General features: G+C 39.2%; 1 protein-coding gene across 1 annotated transcript in view; it reads left to right on the top strand.

The window, feature by feature from the left end:
• Nucleotides 1–6,735: 6,735 nt before the first annotated feature.
• The window catches only part of Orc5 (origin recognition complex subunit 5), a 196,398-nt gene continuing 184,955 nt past the window's right edge, over nucleotides 6,736–18,178 (top strand). The window contains exon 1 of the mRNA XM_067148673.2: nucleotides 6,736–6,922. Coding sequence (XP_067004774.2) covers nucleotides 6,918–6,922 — 5 coding nt within the window. The 5' untranslated portion in view covers nucleotides 6,736–6,917. The remainder of the gene's footprint in view (nucleotides 6,923–18,178) is intronic.

The raw sequence follows: 18,178 nt of genomic DNA, 5'->3' as shown, positions 1-18,178 counted from the left end.
TCTTTGCTGTCGTTACGATATATTAAATCTTAAACTTCATCATTTAACTAAGCAGCTTCCATTAAAAACACATACAAACAAATGACGATCGACAAGCGCATACCGGGTGTTACTCGTGAGACATCTATCGGTAGTGTTTCAGTACATCCCTATAGGGATGTACAAGACCGACTACAATATATCAGACCGTAATATCAAAACCACCGGGCGAGTTGGCCGTGCGTGTAGAGGCGCGCGGCTGTGAGCTTGCATCCGGGAGATAGTTGGTTCAAATCCCACTATCGGCAGCCCTGAAGATGGTTTTCCGTGGTTTCCCATTTTCACACCAGGCAAATGCTGGGGCTGTACCTTAATTAAGGCCACGGCCGCTTCCTTCCAACTCCTAGGCCTTTCCTATCCCATCGTCACCATAAGACCTATCTGTGTCGGTGCGACGTAAAGCCCGTAGCAAAAAAAATAAATATCAAAACCAAGATGGTGGACGTCGTGGGCGCAGTAGCTGCCGACTGATGAAGGTTAGGGTAGCACGCAATAACTTCATTTCGACGATAAACCAACTCACGATTTTCGGAGATGTCAGAATTTAGTCCCAAAGGAGTTCTTTTACCTGCCAGTAAATTTACCGACACGAAGCTGACTTATTTGAGCACTGTGCCGCACCAAGTTTCCCTTGGTGGTGCACTTCTCTGTATGTAATACATTCTTTGACCGCTATCGACCTTTCGGTCGATTTATTCCCTGGACGTGACGTATGACTCGTTTTCTCCTTGACAGAGTGCGCTTCCGGCCATCAGCCGAAGTGCCCTCTTCGTCAGTCTCGTGTCCGCCTTCTTTGAATTAAGTTCGCAGGACGGTTGTAGCCGACATGGCGGTCGAGACAACAATGTACTTTTTGAGATACGAGATCTTTGACCTGTGCCGTTTACTTTTCCTTCAGTATATTTATCTGCTTGAATGCCCGGCTCTTTATCTCGGTCGCTATTTGGTGACTACCTAATGCTCTCGGCAACGCCCGACTATTAAGGTAACCCCCTTTTTTTTTTTTGGCTTGCTATGGTTGCGTGGGCTTATTAGTTATGTACATTTAACCGTTAATGCTGCATTTTGTCTTATTGATAGTTTTCTCTGATCTTGTGTGTTCTGTTTTTTGTGTGACTTAAACCCGTAAGGATGGAGGATGGTTTTAGTCAGTGGTGTGTTTGTTTGGCGTGTATGTGGTCTGAAGTTCGAGACCTATTGCCATTTATTTTTATTCGTCGATTCTCTCATGGCCGAGCTCTTGATGCGTGACGTTGTGTTTGACGCTATGACTGGTATTCATGTTCGTCCGTGGTGAGGCGATATGAATACGTTGCAAGCGTGATGGTTACGATGAAGCTACTGTGAATTATGTGAGGATGTGCTTTGCCTTCATGCGGCAATCCTTTGTTATTTTACGCGTCTTGTATTGAGCTCATGAGTCCATGAAAGCACTTGTCTTGCTATGCGGACCTCCCTGTGTTCGTTATGTGTCTGGACAAAAACTGATTATTCTACCCGTATACATTTCTTTTGGGTCTCTATGGTGTGTGTGTGTACGTGTGGTTGTGCTGTATGCCTGCCTGATTAACAGCATTCTCCTTTTCTTACAGTGTTATTTTTTTAAGTATTATTTACATTTTCTTATTTTCATTCCTCAGGCTATTTGCTGGCCTAATTATATATTTACGTTTGTTGCTTTCATTTGAATGAGTCTTCCTTCATTGTTAGCATTGTTTACTCGCCTCGTAACTATGGCAGCCATATTTATTCTTTGATTTCTTTCTGGGATGCTGTGTTTTTCAAACGGGGGATTGTTGCGTGATGGATCTCTTCTCTGGGATGCTGGTCCATATACATGGAGATGTGTGAGATGTAACGTGTATGTTTTTATTTGATGTGCGTGTAAGTTCTTTCGATGTATGTCCACTGATATTAATTCATTGCGAGGACGAATGTGTCATACGTCGCGTGTATGAAATTATGTGGAGGAAGTAAATCGTATGTTACAAGTTTGTGATTGAAAGAAGCTTGTGTGGCCATGTTTGATATCTTTTCAATCTGCCTCTTGATATGATTGGATGAATAACCTATATGATAAGTTTCTACGCATATCTCCGTGAGTTATATTTCAAGCTTGATTTTATTATTTTTGTTTGTTTGATCTCTTTCGCTTTATTTTCATTAATAAACCCCCATGTATTTTGACCCCGTTCTTTCATTTATCGGGAAGGGTTCTGGGTTCTTTCCGTCTCCCGCTCCTCCCTTTAGTTTAATTTGGTTCGAGTCCAGCTCCAGACTGTTTTAGTCTGTTCCAGCCCGTCCACGGCCTCGTCTCGTGAGGTAAGTTGGTAAGTATTCACGGACCTGTTGGTGTGTGTATGCGTGCGTGTGTGCGTATGTATGTGTGTGCGTATGTGCGTGTGCGTGTCTACGGTAGCAGAGTGTGTGTAAGGTATGAGTGAGTGTGTGAGTGCGGGTGTGTGGGTGTAGCACCTTCAAATACTACCGGACTGAGCCGGAATCAAATCCGCCAAGTTGGGGTCAGAAGGCCAGAGTTTCAACCGCCTGAGCCACTCAGCCCGGGGTCACATTAAATTGCTTGTGTTGATACCACTGAAAGAGCTACACAATATCTGGTTCAATCCGCCAGAAATTAAGGAAAGATCACGTACATATTTTGCAAACGGTGGTAGGTAATTTAACATGATAAATGTAACACCATAAGGAAAATCACTGTTGCACCTAAGAAAACGCTTCGCGAACAACTACTCATCACATGTCATCAACTAGAATCACGCATATTCTGCTACAATAGATGGACAGCCCCACAGGAAAAGAGAACAACAAGCTGATTATTTCGAAATTTCACTTAGTCAAATAACGTTTTCTCTTAGATTACACTTCGCTGGATAGGTGGAAATACACTATAAAACTTTTAAAATGATATTTATAACATCATTTTGAATGTTTAAAAATAATTTAAGGTGCGAAATTCCTCAATTTATTCACTCTCATAAGAACTATGAAACATAACGTGTTGTCTTAGTTTCGAAGTGGTGGACAATTTCTAGTGTTCAGCACTCGATGAAAATGAAGTACACCCGAAATTATTATGCCAGCCCAATGAACAGCCCCGGTGATGTCAAGCCTTCCTTACTGGAAACTCTTACATCATATGTTGACGTATGATATAGTAGCACTTCCAACCATGGTGGTAAACTTAGCAATGAAGCGTTCAGACACTAAATATATAATAGATTTTCCCCATTGAAGAACATGAGTAAAACAACCCTATTGACTCTAAACAATGATGTCTTTAACCTACATGGACGAGCTACAATTTGGTGTAGACTGCTTGATAACAGATACCCACAGCGTGAATCGGAAGGTATTGGTACAATAACACCGCTGAGTTACAAACAAAGCTAATCCCTGCAAATCCCCCTTGTGGGTGGGGGCGTTAGAATAACACCCACTGTATCCCCTGGCTGTCGTAATAGGCGACTAAAAGGGGCCCCAGGTGCTCTGAACTTTGGAGCGACCACGGGGCTCTCAGCTGAGTCCTGGCATTGCTTCCACTTACTTGTGCCAGGCTCCTCACTTTCATCTATCATATCCCACCTCCCTTGGCCAACACTTGTTCTTTTCAGACTCCGATGGTATTACGTATGGATGCCTAGGGAGTCTTTCGGCCGATACCTTCATTTTTCGAATTGTCGGACCCCTTCCATTCTTTCTCTGTGATTAGTGTTATATAGAGGATGGTTGAAAAGTTGTATTTCCTCTTAAAACAATAATCACCACCACCACCATCCCTGCAAGTCACTATTTCTTCTGTGTAACAGTGTTTAGATTGCTCCATCTGTCACACTATAAGTTTTGTCATACACCAAGATCTAGCCAAATGTTCCCGCAGGCAAGCACAGATTCTTTCAAAATACAATTACATCTAAATCACACGACACTTTGAAGCACATAGACACTGAAGGAACATCACCATATCAATTATCACTATCTAAATGAATTGTTTTTTCGAGGAATACGGATAGGTCAACCATTTAGAATTAGGAAAAATAGTCTTCCCTAATCTCAGACTTACTCACAGATGACATATGCACACTACTGTTTTGTAGAAATATTCACGATATACTGTATGTTCCTAATCCACTTCTCTCTTAATGTTTTATTCCTTAGAGAACTTAAGAATAGATGTATGAGAGACATTGCCATAGTTCGATTTAAATCCGGTTCACAACACGATAAAAACTAACATATTCTCACATGACTGCGTATAATTCCAGATCCTAGTGACCAGTGACCCATATAAATACACTCACACACTTATATTCTACATAGGAACTAATCGTCAACTTACATGAAATTACTCCAACTGATTGAGAAAACTAAAACGAATAGGCTCACCGTTATCGGTTGGACAGAGATCTTCCCTAACCACAAATTTTGGTTACACACATAGCCTACGATAGTTTGGTCTTTGACATCCAAATTTTCCCGGTGAATATTCCTTATCCATTTCTCCTGTAGAGATCTATCTTCAGGGAATTTATAAGCTTCAGCAACGGTATAATTAGATCTACAACCACGAACGCAGCAGGAACGCATTTTGTGCTATGTTACAGCACGACAATATAAACACTATTATACATCAAAAATACCATCATATAAATTTCTAACAAAACACCATACTGATAAACCGTTATAGATTACTATTTTACCAAACATATATGTTATACTTTAATAATTCGATCAAAATAACACTCTTTAACAGAATGTAAACACAGATGTGAACCAACCACATGTCTCAAACGCTCGCCCACGAAGTCGCCATTTTCCTCCTAATCGATAGTAACATTAAGGTCTGATATATTGTAGTCGGTCTTGGGATGTATCACACAAAACTTGTCCGCTAGGTAGCGCAATGGTAGTACCCGGTATGCGCTTTCCGCTGCTCGATTGTTTTACATGAGACTTGTATGGAGTATTCCTACATTTGCGATCATCGAAACAAAACTTTTGCTTTAAGTGCATTAAAATGGAGTTACCATATTCTGCTAATGTTTTCAACGAGACGGGAAATGGTATAGGTGCAATGACGATTGCGGATTTGGAAGCAGAATTGAAGAAAAGAGGCGTAAAAATATCCGAAAAAATGCAAGAGTTGATTGAAAGGTACCAGTAAGGAATACATGCAGCAACTCCTTCTTTTAGCGTTTTTGTTAAGATTGAATTCTTAAAGTACAAATAGCATTTTGAAAACATTCCTAATACGGTATTTTTCCTTTTCTTTGCTGGTTATAGACGTACATAAGGCACGACATTGGTGTGACAGCAGTACCTGGGGCTACATCCAGAAGACTGATCTTCATTTCCGTGTAGCGCACGAGTTTCAGGATCTTGTTTCGGACCATAAGACAAATACCGGTATACAAATTTCAGATTTGGAAGTAATGTTCGGGAAGTCTGAAATTGATGGCTCCAAATTATAGGTCACTGTGTGATTCAGGGTACCGCACCGCACACGGTGTTGTAGCTGTTTTTCTTCTTCTATATCTTCTTGCTCTCGGAGTTATTTGCAAGGTACCGGTACCATACCATGCCAATATCGAAGGTACAGCGTTCTCGTTAAGTCTTCATCTTTCGCCTAAAATTATTGAAATAGGTCATATTAACTTTTCAGAATGTATTACCTTATTATAAAATTATTTCTAAATTAGTACTAATTTGCTTACTTACCAGTTTCAGTAATGACACGGTCTTCAACTGTAAAATGTTTCGAGCAGACTTTGATATTAGGAGTCATATTTTTATTTCGTACGTCCTGCCTATGAATCGCATGCAACCACTTTTTATGGAAAGCATCTTGCTTAGGAAATTGGTGGTATGAATACGGTCGACCTTGATTTTGGGACATTGGGACACAGCAATAGTCAGGCATCACAATTTTCTTGTCATATTTCTTGTCGTAACGATATATTAAATCTTTAACTTCAGCATTTAACTAGGTAACTTCCATTAAAAACACATACAAACAAATAACGACAAGCGCATACCGGGTACTACACGTGAGACATCTATCGGTAGCGTTTCAGTACATCCCTATTGTGTGCTCTATTAAATTATTAGAACTCTTTGGCGATACATGGCTACCACCATGAACTATGTAAATCGAAATTCTTTCACGACCCAGGACAAGATGTATATGATTTTTATGACACTGTGATAAATACTGTGGCCGATATCATGCAGTTATATGTGAAAAGCGTTTGAAACCAATCACAACCATAATCAAATGACTAACTTTTGCGTAATTTGTGCGCGAAGAAATGGGATGGCGTATGGCTTTTAGTTCCGAGGACAAGTTCGGCTCGCCAGATGCAGGTCTTTTGTTTCGACTCCCGTAGGCGACCTGCGCATCGCAATGAGGATGAAATGATGATGGAGACGTGTCAGCGAAATCAACCAATTATGGTTAAAATTCCTGACCCTCGATCCCGGGACCCCTGTGCTAAAAGGCCAGCACGCGAACCATTTAGCCATGGAGCCGGACAATTTGTGCGCATTTATACTTGATTATTATTATTATTATTATTATTATTTTCCGTACAGGGCTCTGAATAGGAGAAGGGAATTTTGTTATGTATGTTGATACTGTCCCGTGATTTACAACCCTGATTACAGAATTGGCGGGAAGGGTTTCGCCTTTTCGCTTGTATGATTGTACTAGTAATTTTGATGTAATGACGTTTCGTTGGTGTCCGTTGAGGGAGTGTTTATGTTATAGAGTAGTTCCAGTCCCAAATGTTTTTCCTGTGTTGATACTGTATGAAGTTACTAATTAAACTGTTATCTCGACGAGATTTGATATTTCTTCAATTATGAGGTATGTTTATGTTTTAATTTCATTTGCTGGTACGTTTTCAGGGAAAGGTAAATATATTGTTTCTTTAAAAGTAACATTCTTCTAGTGCTGTTTGAAATAAAGACAGAATACTCTTATGCAAAGTCTAGTGAATGAACCCCGCTATGGAAGTTTAGTACGGTACTTAATTGATTACTGTTTGCATTAAGGTGCTATACCAACTGAATGGGGAGAGTTCTTACAGTAGCCCCTGTGTATAAAAGGATAGGGAGATAAACCTAAAGCAGGCCTGTCAGCTTGACATATGTTGCGTGTATGTTATGAGAAACATTTTCTGATTATATAAGACAAGCTTGCAGAATGACTATGTGGATTGATAGATTCAGAGGGTCAAATGGACTGTAATCACTATTGACCTCTCCAAGGATTTTTGATAGGGTAGATTATGGGAGACTTCTGACAAAAATGAAGGCACTTGAACTGGACAAGATTGATTGCATGAGTGGCTACGTTTCTAGAATATAGAATTGAGAGAACTGTAATTATAGAATATTGATTGGTTGATTGATTGATTGATCTGTAATTTTTGGTGAGGGATGAATCGATGGATGAGGTAAACATAGTTGTGCGAAGCCTTGGCTTTCGGATTTTCTTTACGTGGAAAAGCTTCTACAGCAGTGGCATTACTACTCGGGGACCAAACTTAAAATCTCCCTCCTCCTTTCCCCTTATCCAGCTCCATCCGGGTTGGGGCATTTATGGCACTTCACCACCTTCCTCTCTCCTTCCACCATTCCCCTTCCTTCATTTTGCCCCAGTCCAGGTTTCTTCTTCTGCCTGTTCTTGCACTCTTTATTGAACCCATCCACCTTGTTCTAGGTCCTTCTCTCTTTCCCTCAAGCTTCATGTCCATCTCTTTTGATATCATTTTCTCCTCCATCCTCTTTACGTGTCCAAACCATCTTAATTTACTCCTGGTAGTTCTCTCATTTAGGTTTTCCATTCTGATCTCCTTTTTCATATCTTCATTTCTCAATCTGTCTTTCCTGGTCTTTTCTATCATACTTGGGGCCGATGACCTTCGATGTTAGGCCCCTTAAAACACCAAGCATCATCATCACCTATCATACTTCGTAGGTATTATATTTCGCTGCATTGAATTCTGTTCTACTCCCTACTTGTCATTGTCCAGGTCTCAGTCACATAATTCAATAGGGGTGTATAATACATTTTGTATACTATCTCTCTACACTTCCTTGGTACTTCCTTATTCCAGAATAGGTTTCTTACACGCTGGTAGAATCCATTGCCTTGTTGCACTCTCTGGCTAATCTCCATATCCAGCCTCATATTCTACATTAATTCACTCGCTTGGTAATTGATACCAGCAACAATGCCTTTCCCTTGTCTTTCTCCTCTGGATATCACCATGGTCTTGTTTTTCTCTGCGCTGATTTTCAATACTTTTCAATTTTCTCGTTCATTGTATCAAGTTGATCTTGTACTTGGTTCGTGCCCCACTGTCGGCAGCCCTGAAGATGGTTTTCCGTGATTTCCCATTTTCACACCAGGCAAATGCTGGGGCTGTACCTTAATTAAGGCCACGGTCACTTCCTTCCCATTCCTAGGCCTTTCCTATCCCATCGTCGCCAAAAGGCATATCTGTGTCGGTGCGACGTAAAGCAAAATAGCAAAAAAAATATATAGATCTTGTACTTCTTTGCTGTTCTTTCCCCAGACTACAATATTGCTTGCAAATAGTAATAAATTCATCTCCCTATTCCCATATATTTCCTTTGTCTCCTTTACAATTTCATCCAATATCATTAGAAACGAGAGGTGACAGCACACTCTCCCGTCTTAGTCCAGTTTCATTTCTAAAGCATTCCATCTTTCCAGGTGGAGTCTGTACGCTGCAGACACAGTTTTTGTAGGCTACATTGCTTGCACCGTTTCTAGAGGTTGTATACCCAGTCTCCTTTTGACCATGGTTTTCCATACCATCTCACTGGGAACATTATCCTATGCCTTTGTTAGATCTAAGAATGTCATGATAAGATCTTTTCCATATTCCCAATTCTTTTCCTTTAATTGCCTCATGCTGAAAATTGGAACCACTGTATATCTACCACTTTTCAAGCCATACTGTTCTCTTGCAACTCTTACTTCTAGCATTCTTATTTTCTCCTCTCCAATATCCTTTCCAGTATTTTTGTCTCTTTTGATAAGAGTGCGACTCCTTCATATTTATCACACACGTTTTGGTCCCCCTTCTTAAAGACTACAGTATTATTATTATTATTATTATTATTATTATTATTATTATTATTATTATTATTATTTCCTTTTCCCAGTCTTTTTGGCACACGTTTCTGCTTTCATATGCACTTTGGCAATCTGTATACCCATTGTAGTCCAGCAGGTCCAGCAGCAAATATCATTTCCGCACTAATTTCATCCATCCCTGGTGCCTTCCCTATTTTCACTTTACAGACTGCTAAATCCTCCTCTAACATTGTTATATCATCGTCTACTACTGAGTCATCACACTGTATTACTATTGTCTCCTCTGTACAATTTCTCACATTCAGCAGTTTATGAAAATATTCCTTCCATTTTTTCTTTATATCTTCTCGTTCCTCTTTTGTCAACTTTGTATAGACTCTTTCTTTCCTATCGCTTCGTATAATTGCATACTGCAAACATTTCCTGCCAGCTCCATCTACTTCCATTTTTTGCTTAAATTTTCCCCAACTTTTCTTCTCTTACCAATTTCGTACATTTCCTTTTCTCAAGATACTTCCTTTTGTTTTCTTTTTTTTATCTCAATTCCATTCTTGCCATGTTGTCTTCTTTTCTTTCACTGATTTTCTCACCTTACTCTCTGCCCCACTTACAAATGTCCTTTTGAATTTGGACCATTCATCTTCCACATTTCCTATTTCAGTAACTGGAATTTGTTGTTTCAGTCTCTCCAGAAGAGCTTCCTGTACATTCTTATTTTTTAATTTCCACTCTTTTATTTTACTCTGTCTTATCTCTCTCACGTTTTCTTTCCCCACTCTCATTTTATCTATGACAACTCTATGATCTCCATTGAGTGCTTTTCCTGGTAAAGCTGTTACATCCATCAACTGTCTGTGATTTATCATTTTCGCCAGAGTAATCAATTGCTGATTTTATTCTTTTGTTACCCAACCATATCGTGTAATTTTCTTGATGTTTTTCTTCCGAAACCATTTGTTGCCTGGAATCATTCCATTCCTCTCACAAAACTGAACTACCTTCTCTCTTTCGTTCATTTTCCCTGTATCCATATGGTCCGATTACTTCTTCCTTTCCTTGTCTTTTGTTTTTCACTTGTGCGTTTAAGTCTACCATAATAATCACTTTCATATCAGTTTTCTAGTTTCTTCAGGAATACCTCAGCATCCTCCTCTCTGTCTGTGGTGCATACACTTGCATGAAGTCCTTCACTTCGTTTCACAGTCTAATTTTCATTATCCTGTTGCTGATTTACTATGCCATATCCACATACAGCTCCAACTGTTTTGAAATTATCAAGCCCACTCTATCTTTTGCCTCTCAGCCACCACCAAAGTATAGTGTATTTGCTTTCCTCATTCTTTTTTCTTTTCTTTTCTTTTCTTTTCTTTTCTTTCCTTTCCTTTCCTTTCCTTTCCCCTTTCATTTAAATTTGTTCTATACCCTCTTTCTCCATAAAATCCACCACTTATGTTGCCTTTCCTGTCAGGTACATAAGGTTGATTATGCCCACCTTCATGATCTTGGTTAGTTTTTGCCCATTTTTTTACAGTCCCCCCCCCAGTACACAAGGAACTGTGTGTCACCTGCGGTCTATGCCCTAACCTTTGCCGAGGCAAGTTCAGAAGTACCATTATTACAGTGGGGTCGCCACTCCCAGAAACATATTATACATACTGCCAGGCGTAACTTTAAGCTGTTCCTCAGTAATACAGACTTCTTTTGCAACCGCTTCACAGAAGTACAGACTTGCTGATAGGAGAAAGTTCTTCCATTTCATCTGCTGTTGGGACTGGGGTCTTTCCATGGTTTCCCATTTTCACACCAGGCAAATGCCGGGGCTGTACCTTAATTAAGGCCACGGCCGCTTCCTTCCACTTCCTAGGCATTTCCCATCCCATCGTCGCCATAAGACATAATCTGTGTCGGTGCGATGTAAAGCAAATAGCAAAAAAAATAGGGACTGGGGTCCTCTTTTGCCATTTAAACCATTGACCATATTCTCCTTTCTGGTGAATTTGTGTCATTTCCTTCACAATGGCTTCACCTTGCCTACAAAGGGAGGACTCCTCTGACTGTAGTCGCAACCCCCTCTTTGGGTGTCAAGTTTGGTAATGGCTGCTTGACCTTCGGCCGGACAGTCTACTGTCACGTACAGTAGCAGGATGATCCTGGTCCGTAGGCTGCATGGATGGTGAGAAAGTATTAGAGGATATTTCAAGGGGTTCATAATCTCCTCCAATTTGTTTGTGGTTTGCTAAGCGTATTTCAGTTGCAGCACGCAGCTGACGTCCAGTTAGGTTATGAACCATTCCTCCCTCATCTTCATTGGTTGAATCTTCATCTGTGTCAACATTACCATCAGTTGGTTCAATGAAAATATCCTCAGTCTGATGTCCTAACTCATCGTCTGCTTCCAATATATCCATCACTTCTGATAAGGTCAGTCCACCCCTGGAATAATAAAAGATAAACAAATATGTAATCAACTACATTTAGCACATAAGTAACCTTCGAATATACGATATAATATTTTAAAAATTACAGTATCAACGGCTTGATATCATAAACACCCAGTGATACCATATGGTATCACGCACTTGGAGGCATTGTTGTGTTGTCACAAATAACATTGTTGAAATTCAAATGTTACAGAAGGTTTCTTTGATTCATCGTCAATGTTATAATATACTGATTAGAAAGGAATAATAGATAATAAGGGCAATATTATACTTACACATATCGAACGTCCATGATGTTCACTCCAGAGAATCACACCTGAATTCATGCAAGCGCTCCCGCCAACAAACCACTCATAAGTGTCGGAAGCTTCTTCAGGCGCATGCGTCACTTCAAGCCAAAGAACGTATAAAGCTCCAACTAAAACCCTCTTGCGAGTGAAGCCAGTACCAGCTCAGTTAAACTTCTACTGTCTCCTGATACCATATGGTATCAGTGGGCGGTATTGGGTTAAGTACGGCCAGTATCCAGTAATCGGGAGATAGTGGGTTCGAACCCCACTGTCGGCTGCCCTGAAGATGGTTTCCCATTTTCACACCAGGTAAATGCTGGGGCTGTACCTTAATTAAGGCCACGGTCACTTCCTTCTCATTCCTAGGCCTTTCCTATCCCATTGTCGCCATAAGACATATCTGTGTCGGTGCGACGTTAAAAAAAAAAAAAAACCAAAAAAAAACAAATAATGTCCTTTTGGTTTCATGTTTGCCCTTGTCTCTATTTTTTTTGTTGCTCCCTCTTCCCATTCTGCAACCTGTCATTGTGTTTATCCTATTATGTTTTCTATTCATGTTCCTATTTTTCTATATTGACTTGTGTCACTTGTTTGTTCCTTTTCATTACTTAAATTCCCCATTGTTGTATGTGTTGACTTGACAAACATTTTCTTTTTGCCATCATAGTGGTAACATGTTACAGAAGCCTGGCCCAGAAAATAGTTTGCATTGGTTTAAAATCTGGTCCAGAAGAAGTAACTGTCATTTAGTGTTCACAACAAAATATTACTAAATACTAAATAGTGGAGAAATTTTATGCTGAAATATGTTTACTTCCTGTGTTTCAAACCTGGTTGTAAGTAGGGCATTTGAGTTTTGATAATGTTTTTGAGGACATTGGGACACCAAGGGAGATGTTCAATAAATTTCCAATTTCTTTGAAATCATTCAAGAAAAGGCTAGGAAAACAACAGATAGAGAATCTGCCACCTGGGCAAGTGCCCTAAATGCAGATGAGTAGTGATTGATTGATTGATTGATTGATTGATTGATTGATTGATTGATTGATTGATTAAAATTTGGATGGGCTAATAATATTGTTATGGACATGTTATCCTAAGAACATGTTGAAGTACTTGATCATTGCCTACAGTATCAGTTAATCAGCTTCGTGGCCGAAAGTGCGTACATGAAATACTGCTTACTGAGTGCCACACAGTGTTAAAGGTTCTACAGAATGTTCTGTGAACTGTACAAGGGATAAAGTACTGAGTGAGTTGGCCATGCAGTTAGTGGTGCGCAGCTGTGAGTTTGCATTTGGGAGATAGTGGTTTTCTGTGGTTTCCCATTTTCGTACTAGGCAAATGATGGGGCTGTACCTTATTTAAGGCCACACCTGCTTCCTTCCCACTCCTGTCCCTTTCCTATCCCATCGTTGCCATAAGATCTATCTGTGTCAGTGCGATGTAATGCAAATTGTAATTTAAAATATAAAATAAAAGAAGAGAGAGATAAAGTATATAAATAAAGTAGGCTAGTGGAATCTTATAAATTTTTACCTCGCATCACGTGTAGGAGATAGTCCGCCTGCTGGCCATGCTTGTTAAGGTGTCAACTCTGACACCATGGTTAGGCAGTTTGAGTCATGTTGGTCGAAAGATTTTCACCATCAGAATGTTGACAGCAGGGTAAGGGAGGTGATGGTATACAATTTTTAATCATTAGATTAAGAGCCAAAAGCCTGGGTTGTTTATGTAAATATGTATTATATATGATTGTACAGTTTTTATTGTGTATATTCGTGTCCTTTGTAAGTATTTATATATCTTTCATTTTAGATTCATATCTGTTGTACATAGCTCAGATCGTTGTAATTCGGCGTTATGCTGTTGCTGATCCTGAATAAATAAATAAATAAATAAATAAATCTCTGCAGTGTTTCTATGGACTGAGGGCATATGATGCTGTTGGTGATTTGTCCATTGGATGGGGATGTTAAGCCTTGAGCCGACCCCTTGGTGCTCTTTGATAGGAATGGGCTATTTTCTGGCACACGTTTCACCTTCTCCTTTCCTTCTATCATATATCACGTCATTTATTTCATCTAATTAACTCAGCTGATGAGATTGACGTCAGGAAGAGCATCCAGTGATAGAGCTTGTTAGTTGTTTAACATCTAGAAACGCGCTGCAAAGATTCATCTCGTGTCATACCCGACCCCGAAGGGAAATGGGACAGTCTGTCTAAATATACTATTCTTTATAGTTTTCAACCATCTGAGTTTCCATCATCCACTTCTGCATTCATCCCTCTTCCATCCTCTTAACATGTCCAAACCATCTAAGTTTATCCCTCTCCATTTTGTTTTGTTGTATCAACAGGTGACAGAAACAGCACACTCCTCGGGACTGTTCTGAGACTGCGTGTATTACCTCCATGTTTGCTAACAGTAAGCGTTACATGTCATTTAGATGTTGGTCCTTCATGAACGAAAAAAAATACAGGTGGTGAAAAACTTTTTTTTGAGGTGTGTGTATAAGAGAACATAGAGGTCCAATAATATTGCTCTGTGGGATGCCCTTCCTAAACATTACAGGATCAGATAACACTTCACCTGCTCTAATTCTCTGAGTTCTGTTTTCTAGAAATTTGGCCTACCGTTCAAAACCACTCTTTTGTCTAGAACAATAGTCCTCATTTTCATCAGTAATCTACCATATCAAAAGTCAGTAGCGATACAGACCATTTGATCTGAATCTAAAATATCTTCCTGGAATTCTACAAGTTGAGCTTCACTGGAGTAACCTTTTCTTAACCGAACTGCCTTTTACCAAACCAGTTAGTAATTTTGCAGTTGTGTGTAATATAATCAGAAAGAATGCTTTCCTAAAGCTTACAGACAATTCGTCAAGCTGACTGGCCTGTAATTATCCGCTTTATGATTGTCATCCTTTCCGTTGTGCACTGGGACTACTATTGCAACTCTCCATTGATCTTGTATTGCTCTCTCATGCAAACAGTAATCAGATAAGTATTTCAGATGTGGCACTATATCCCAGCCCATTATTTTCAATACATCTTCAGAAATCTTATCAGTCCCAGCTGCCTTTCTAGTTTTCAATTTTTGTATCTTTTTGTGTATGTATTTATTATCATAGGTAATCAATAAATCAATCAATCAATCCAATCAATCAATATTGATCTGCATTTAGGGCAGTCACCGAGGTGGCAGATACCCTATCTGTTGTTTTCCTGGCCTTTTCCTAAATGATTTCAAAGAAATTTGGAAATTTATTGAACATCTCCCTGGGTAAGTTATTCCAATCCCTAACTCCCCTTCCTATAAATGAATATTTGCCCCAGTTTGTCCTCTTGAATTCCAGCTTTATCTTCATATTGTGATCTTTCCTACTTTTATAAACGCCACTCAAACTTATTTGTCTACTAATGTCATTCCACGCCATATCTCCGCTGACAGCTCGGAACATACCACTCCTTCTTTCTCTCAATTCTTCCCAGCCCAAACTTTGCAACATTTTTGTAACGCTACTCTTTTGTCGGAAATCACCCAGAACAAATCGAGCTGCTTTTCTTTGGATTTTTTCCAGTTCTTGAATCAGGTAATCCTAGTGAGGGTCCCATACACTGGAACCATACTCTAGTTGGGGTCTTACCACAGACTTATATGTCCTCTCCTTTACATCCTTACTACAATCCCTAAACACCCTCATAACCATGTGCAGAGATCTGTACCCTTTATTTACAATCCCATTTATGTGATTACCCCAATCTTTCCTTATATTATCACCTAGATACTTACAATGATCCCCAAAAGGAACTTTCAGCCCATCAACGCAGTAATTAAAACTGAGAGGACTTATCCTATTTGTGAAACTCACAACCTGACTTTTAACTCCGTTTATCAACATACCATTGCCTGCTGTCCATCTCACAACATTTTCGAGGTCACGTTGCAGTTGCTCACAATCTTGTAACTTATGTATTACTCTATAGAGAATAACATCATCCGCAAAAAGCCTTACCTCTGATTCCACTCCTTTACTCATATCATTGATGTATATATAAGAAAACATAAAGGTCCAGTAATACTGCCTTGAGGAGTTCCCCTCTTAATTATTACAGGGTCAGATAAAGCTTCACGTACTCTAATTCTCTGAGATCTATTTTCTAGAAATATAGCAAATATAGCAACCCATTCACTCACTCTGTAATTCGCCGGTATTAGTCACCTCCTCTATCTGGACATTTTCCTTATACAGTAGAACTTGCTCAAAGTGGAATCGCAAGGGTGCAACATTTCTTTTCCGAATTAGACGTTTCCGCATTACACAAAACATCGGTTTTTATGCCTTAAAACAGCAAATAGTAATTTTAAATATTACTTTGAGCTTACCTGTATCTGTCTACGCATGACACTTGACTATCCAGATTGGCGTACCGGTATGCAGTTCTGTATTACACTGATTTGTTAATTAGCCTATTATTAATATTGTTATTCAAATAACCCTTTAGGGTACGATCGCAATCAACTTTGGTTACTTTTCTTTGCATTTAACTTTCTTCGTTTCCAACTTTCTTCATTTTCTGAGAATGTTATTCCTTTTCCTCTTCAGTCTGTTTTCTTGCAGTTGTTCATTTCTTTCTCTCCTGAAATCCTGCCTTTCGTGTTATTTCCCTGAAATGTGTTGTTGTTGTTGTTATTATTATTATTATTATTATTATTATTATTATTATTATTATTATTATTATTACTGCACTTCATTATTGCATACAGAATGATACACAGTATATCATTTTGTCACTGTCACAATGTTGTTTTATACTATTTCAGAATACTTGATATATGCCCTTTAAACTTATTTTCATCATAAAACTCTGCACAGTACTTCACAACAATAAGCTTTCTTCCACAGATCAAACAAATAAATTTGTTTCCTCTACTTTCTAATCACATCTTTCTGAATGCAGTCTTGGGCTGAGTACCTTAGTTCAAGAAGAGTGGAAGAGTAATGCCAAATTGCTTTACATCACAAAAGCACTATGGGCCTCTTCGTGGGTTCGAATCTTGTTTTGATCTTCATCTTCTTGCTCGTCTTCCCTTCCGTCCCCTCCTCTTTCTCAGCCTTTCTCACTGTTAGAAGGGCTGTAGCTGATTCAAAAATGTGTTTTGTCATAAGTTGTTCATCACTTCAAATGAAGTTCTCTGCCTAGCAGGGAACGTTTCTTGCTTGACGCCAGTTGGATATTGTCGTTGCATTTTTAAGCACTTAGTTCATTTCACCATCCGTTTTATCACTCTCTCCAAACACGTGTGTCAGTTGTCCAAACAATAACATTGATCATACCAGCACCAGAAATGCACAAATATTGTGCGTAGGACTGCTTCAGTTCCCCGTACTTTCTGCATTGTACAAGTAGATTTTAAAGAATTCCTTGATTCTTCGTTTCCTTTTCCGCGTTGAGGAGATTACGCATTATACAAAAAGAAAGCGTTATAAGCTTCTCCAGGACCAAGAGAATATTCCGTAGTGGAAAAGTTTCCGCTTTATTCAAGTTCCGCTTTGAGTACGTTTTACTGTATTCAACTACCTTTACACACTGCTGACTGAATAATTCTGCCTTCTGTAAGTCCTCACATGTAGTACTCTCCCCTTGTTCATTAATGATCCCGGGAATGTCCTTCCTCAAACCTGTTTCCGCCTTAATCTGTATATATCCTTCCATTGCTCCTTAATATTAATTTGACTGCCAATTATATTTGTCATCATATTTTCCTCAGCTGACTATTTTGCTAAATTCACTTTCCTAGTAACCTCCTTCAATCTCTTCTTACTTCCACAACCATTCCTAATTTCTAATCTGCATCTCGTCCTTCATCTCTTTATTTCCCTGTTTTGATATAATGGGTCCTTACCATTCCTTACTACTTTGTAAGGTACAACATGTTTTCACACTTGTCCCTCTTCCATCCTCTTAACATGTCCAAATTGAATTTGACATAATGGGTCTTTACCATTCCTTACCACTTTTAAACGTACATACATGTTTTCACACTCATCCCTCTTCCATCCTCTCAACATATCCAAACCATTCCCTTTGTTCATTAATGATCCCGGGAATGCCCTTCCTTGAACCTGCTTCTGCCTTAAAGTATCTGTACATAACTTATCCTTCTGTTGATCATTATTGCTTTTTAAAAATTTTCCCGATGCCTCTCTTATTAACCATATAATATTGTCTAATAGTCCTACTTTTATGA

The sequence above is a fragment of the Anabrus simplex genome, chromosome 5, assembly GCF_040414725.1.
Source record: "Anabrus simplex isolate iqAnaSimp1 chromosome 5, ASM4041472v1, whole genome shotgun sequence".
Classification (NCBI taxonomy): Eukaryota; Metazoa; Arthropoda; class Insecta; order Orthoptera; family Tettigoniidae; genus Anabrus; species Anabrus simplex.
This window is presented reverse-complemented; position numbering and strand designations above follow the sequence as displayed.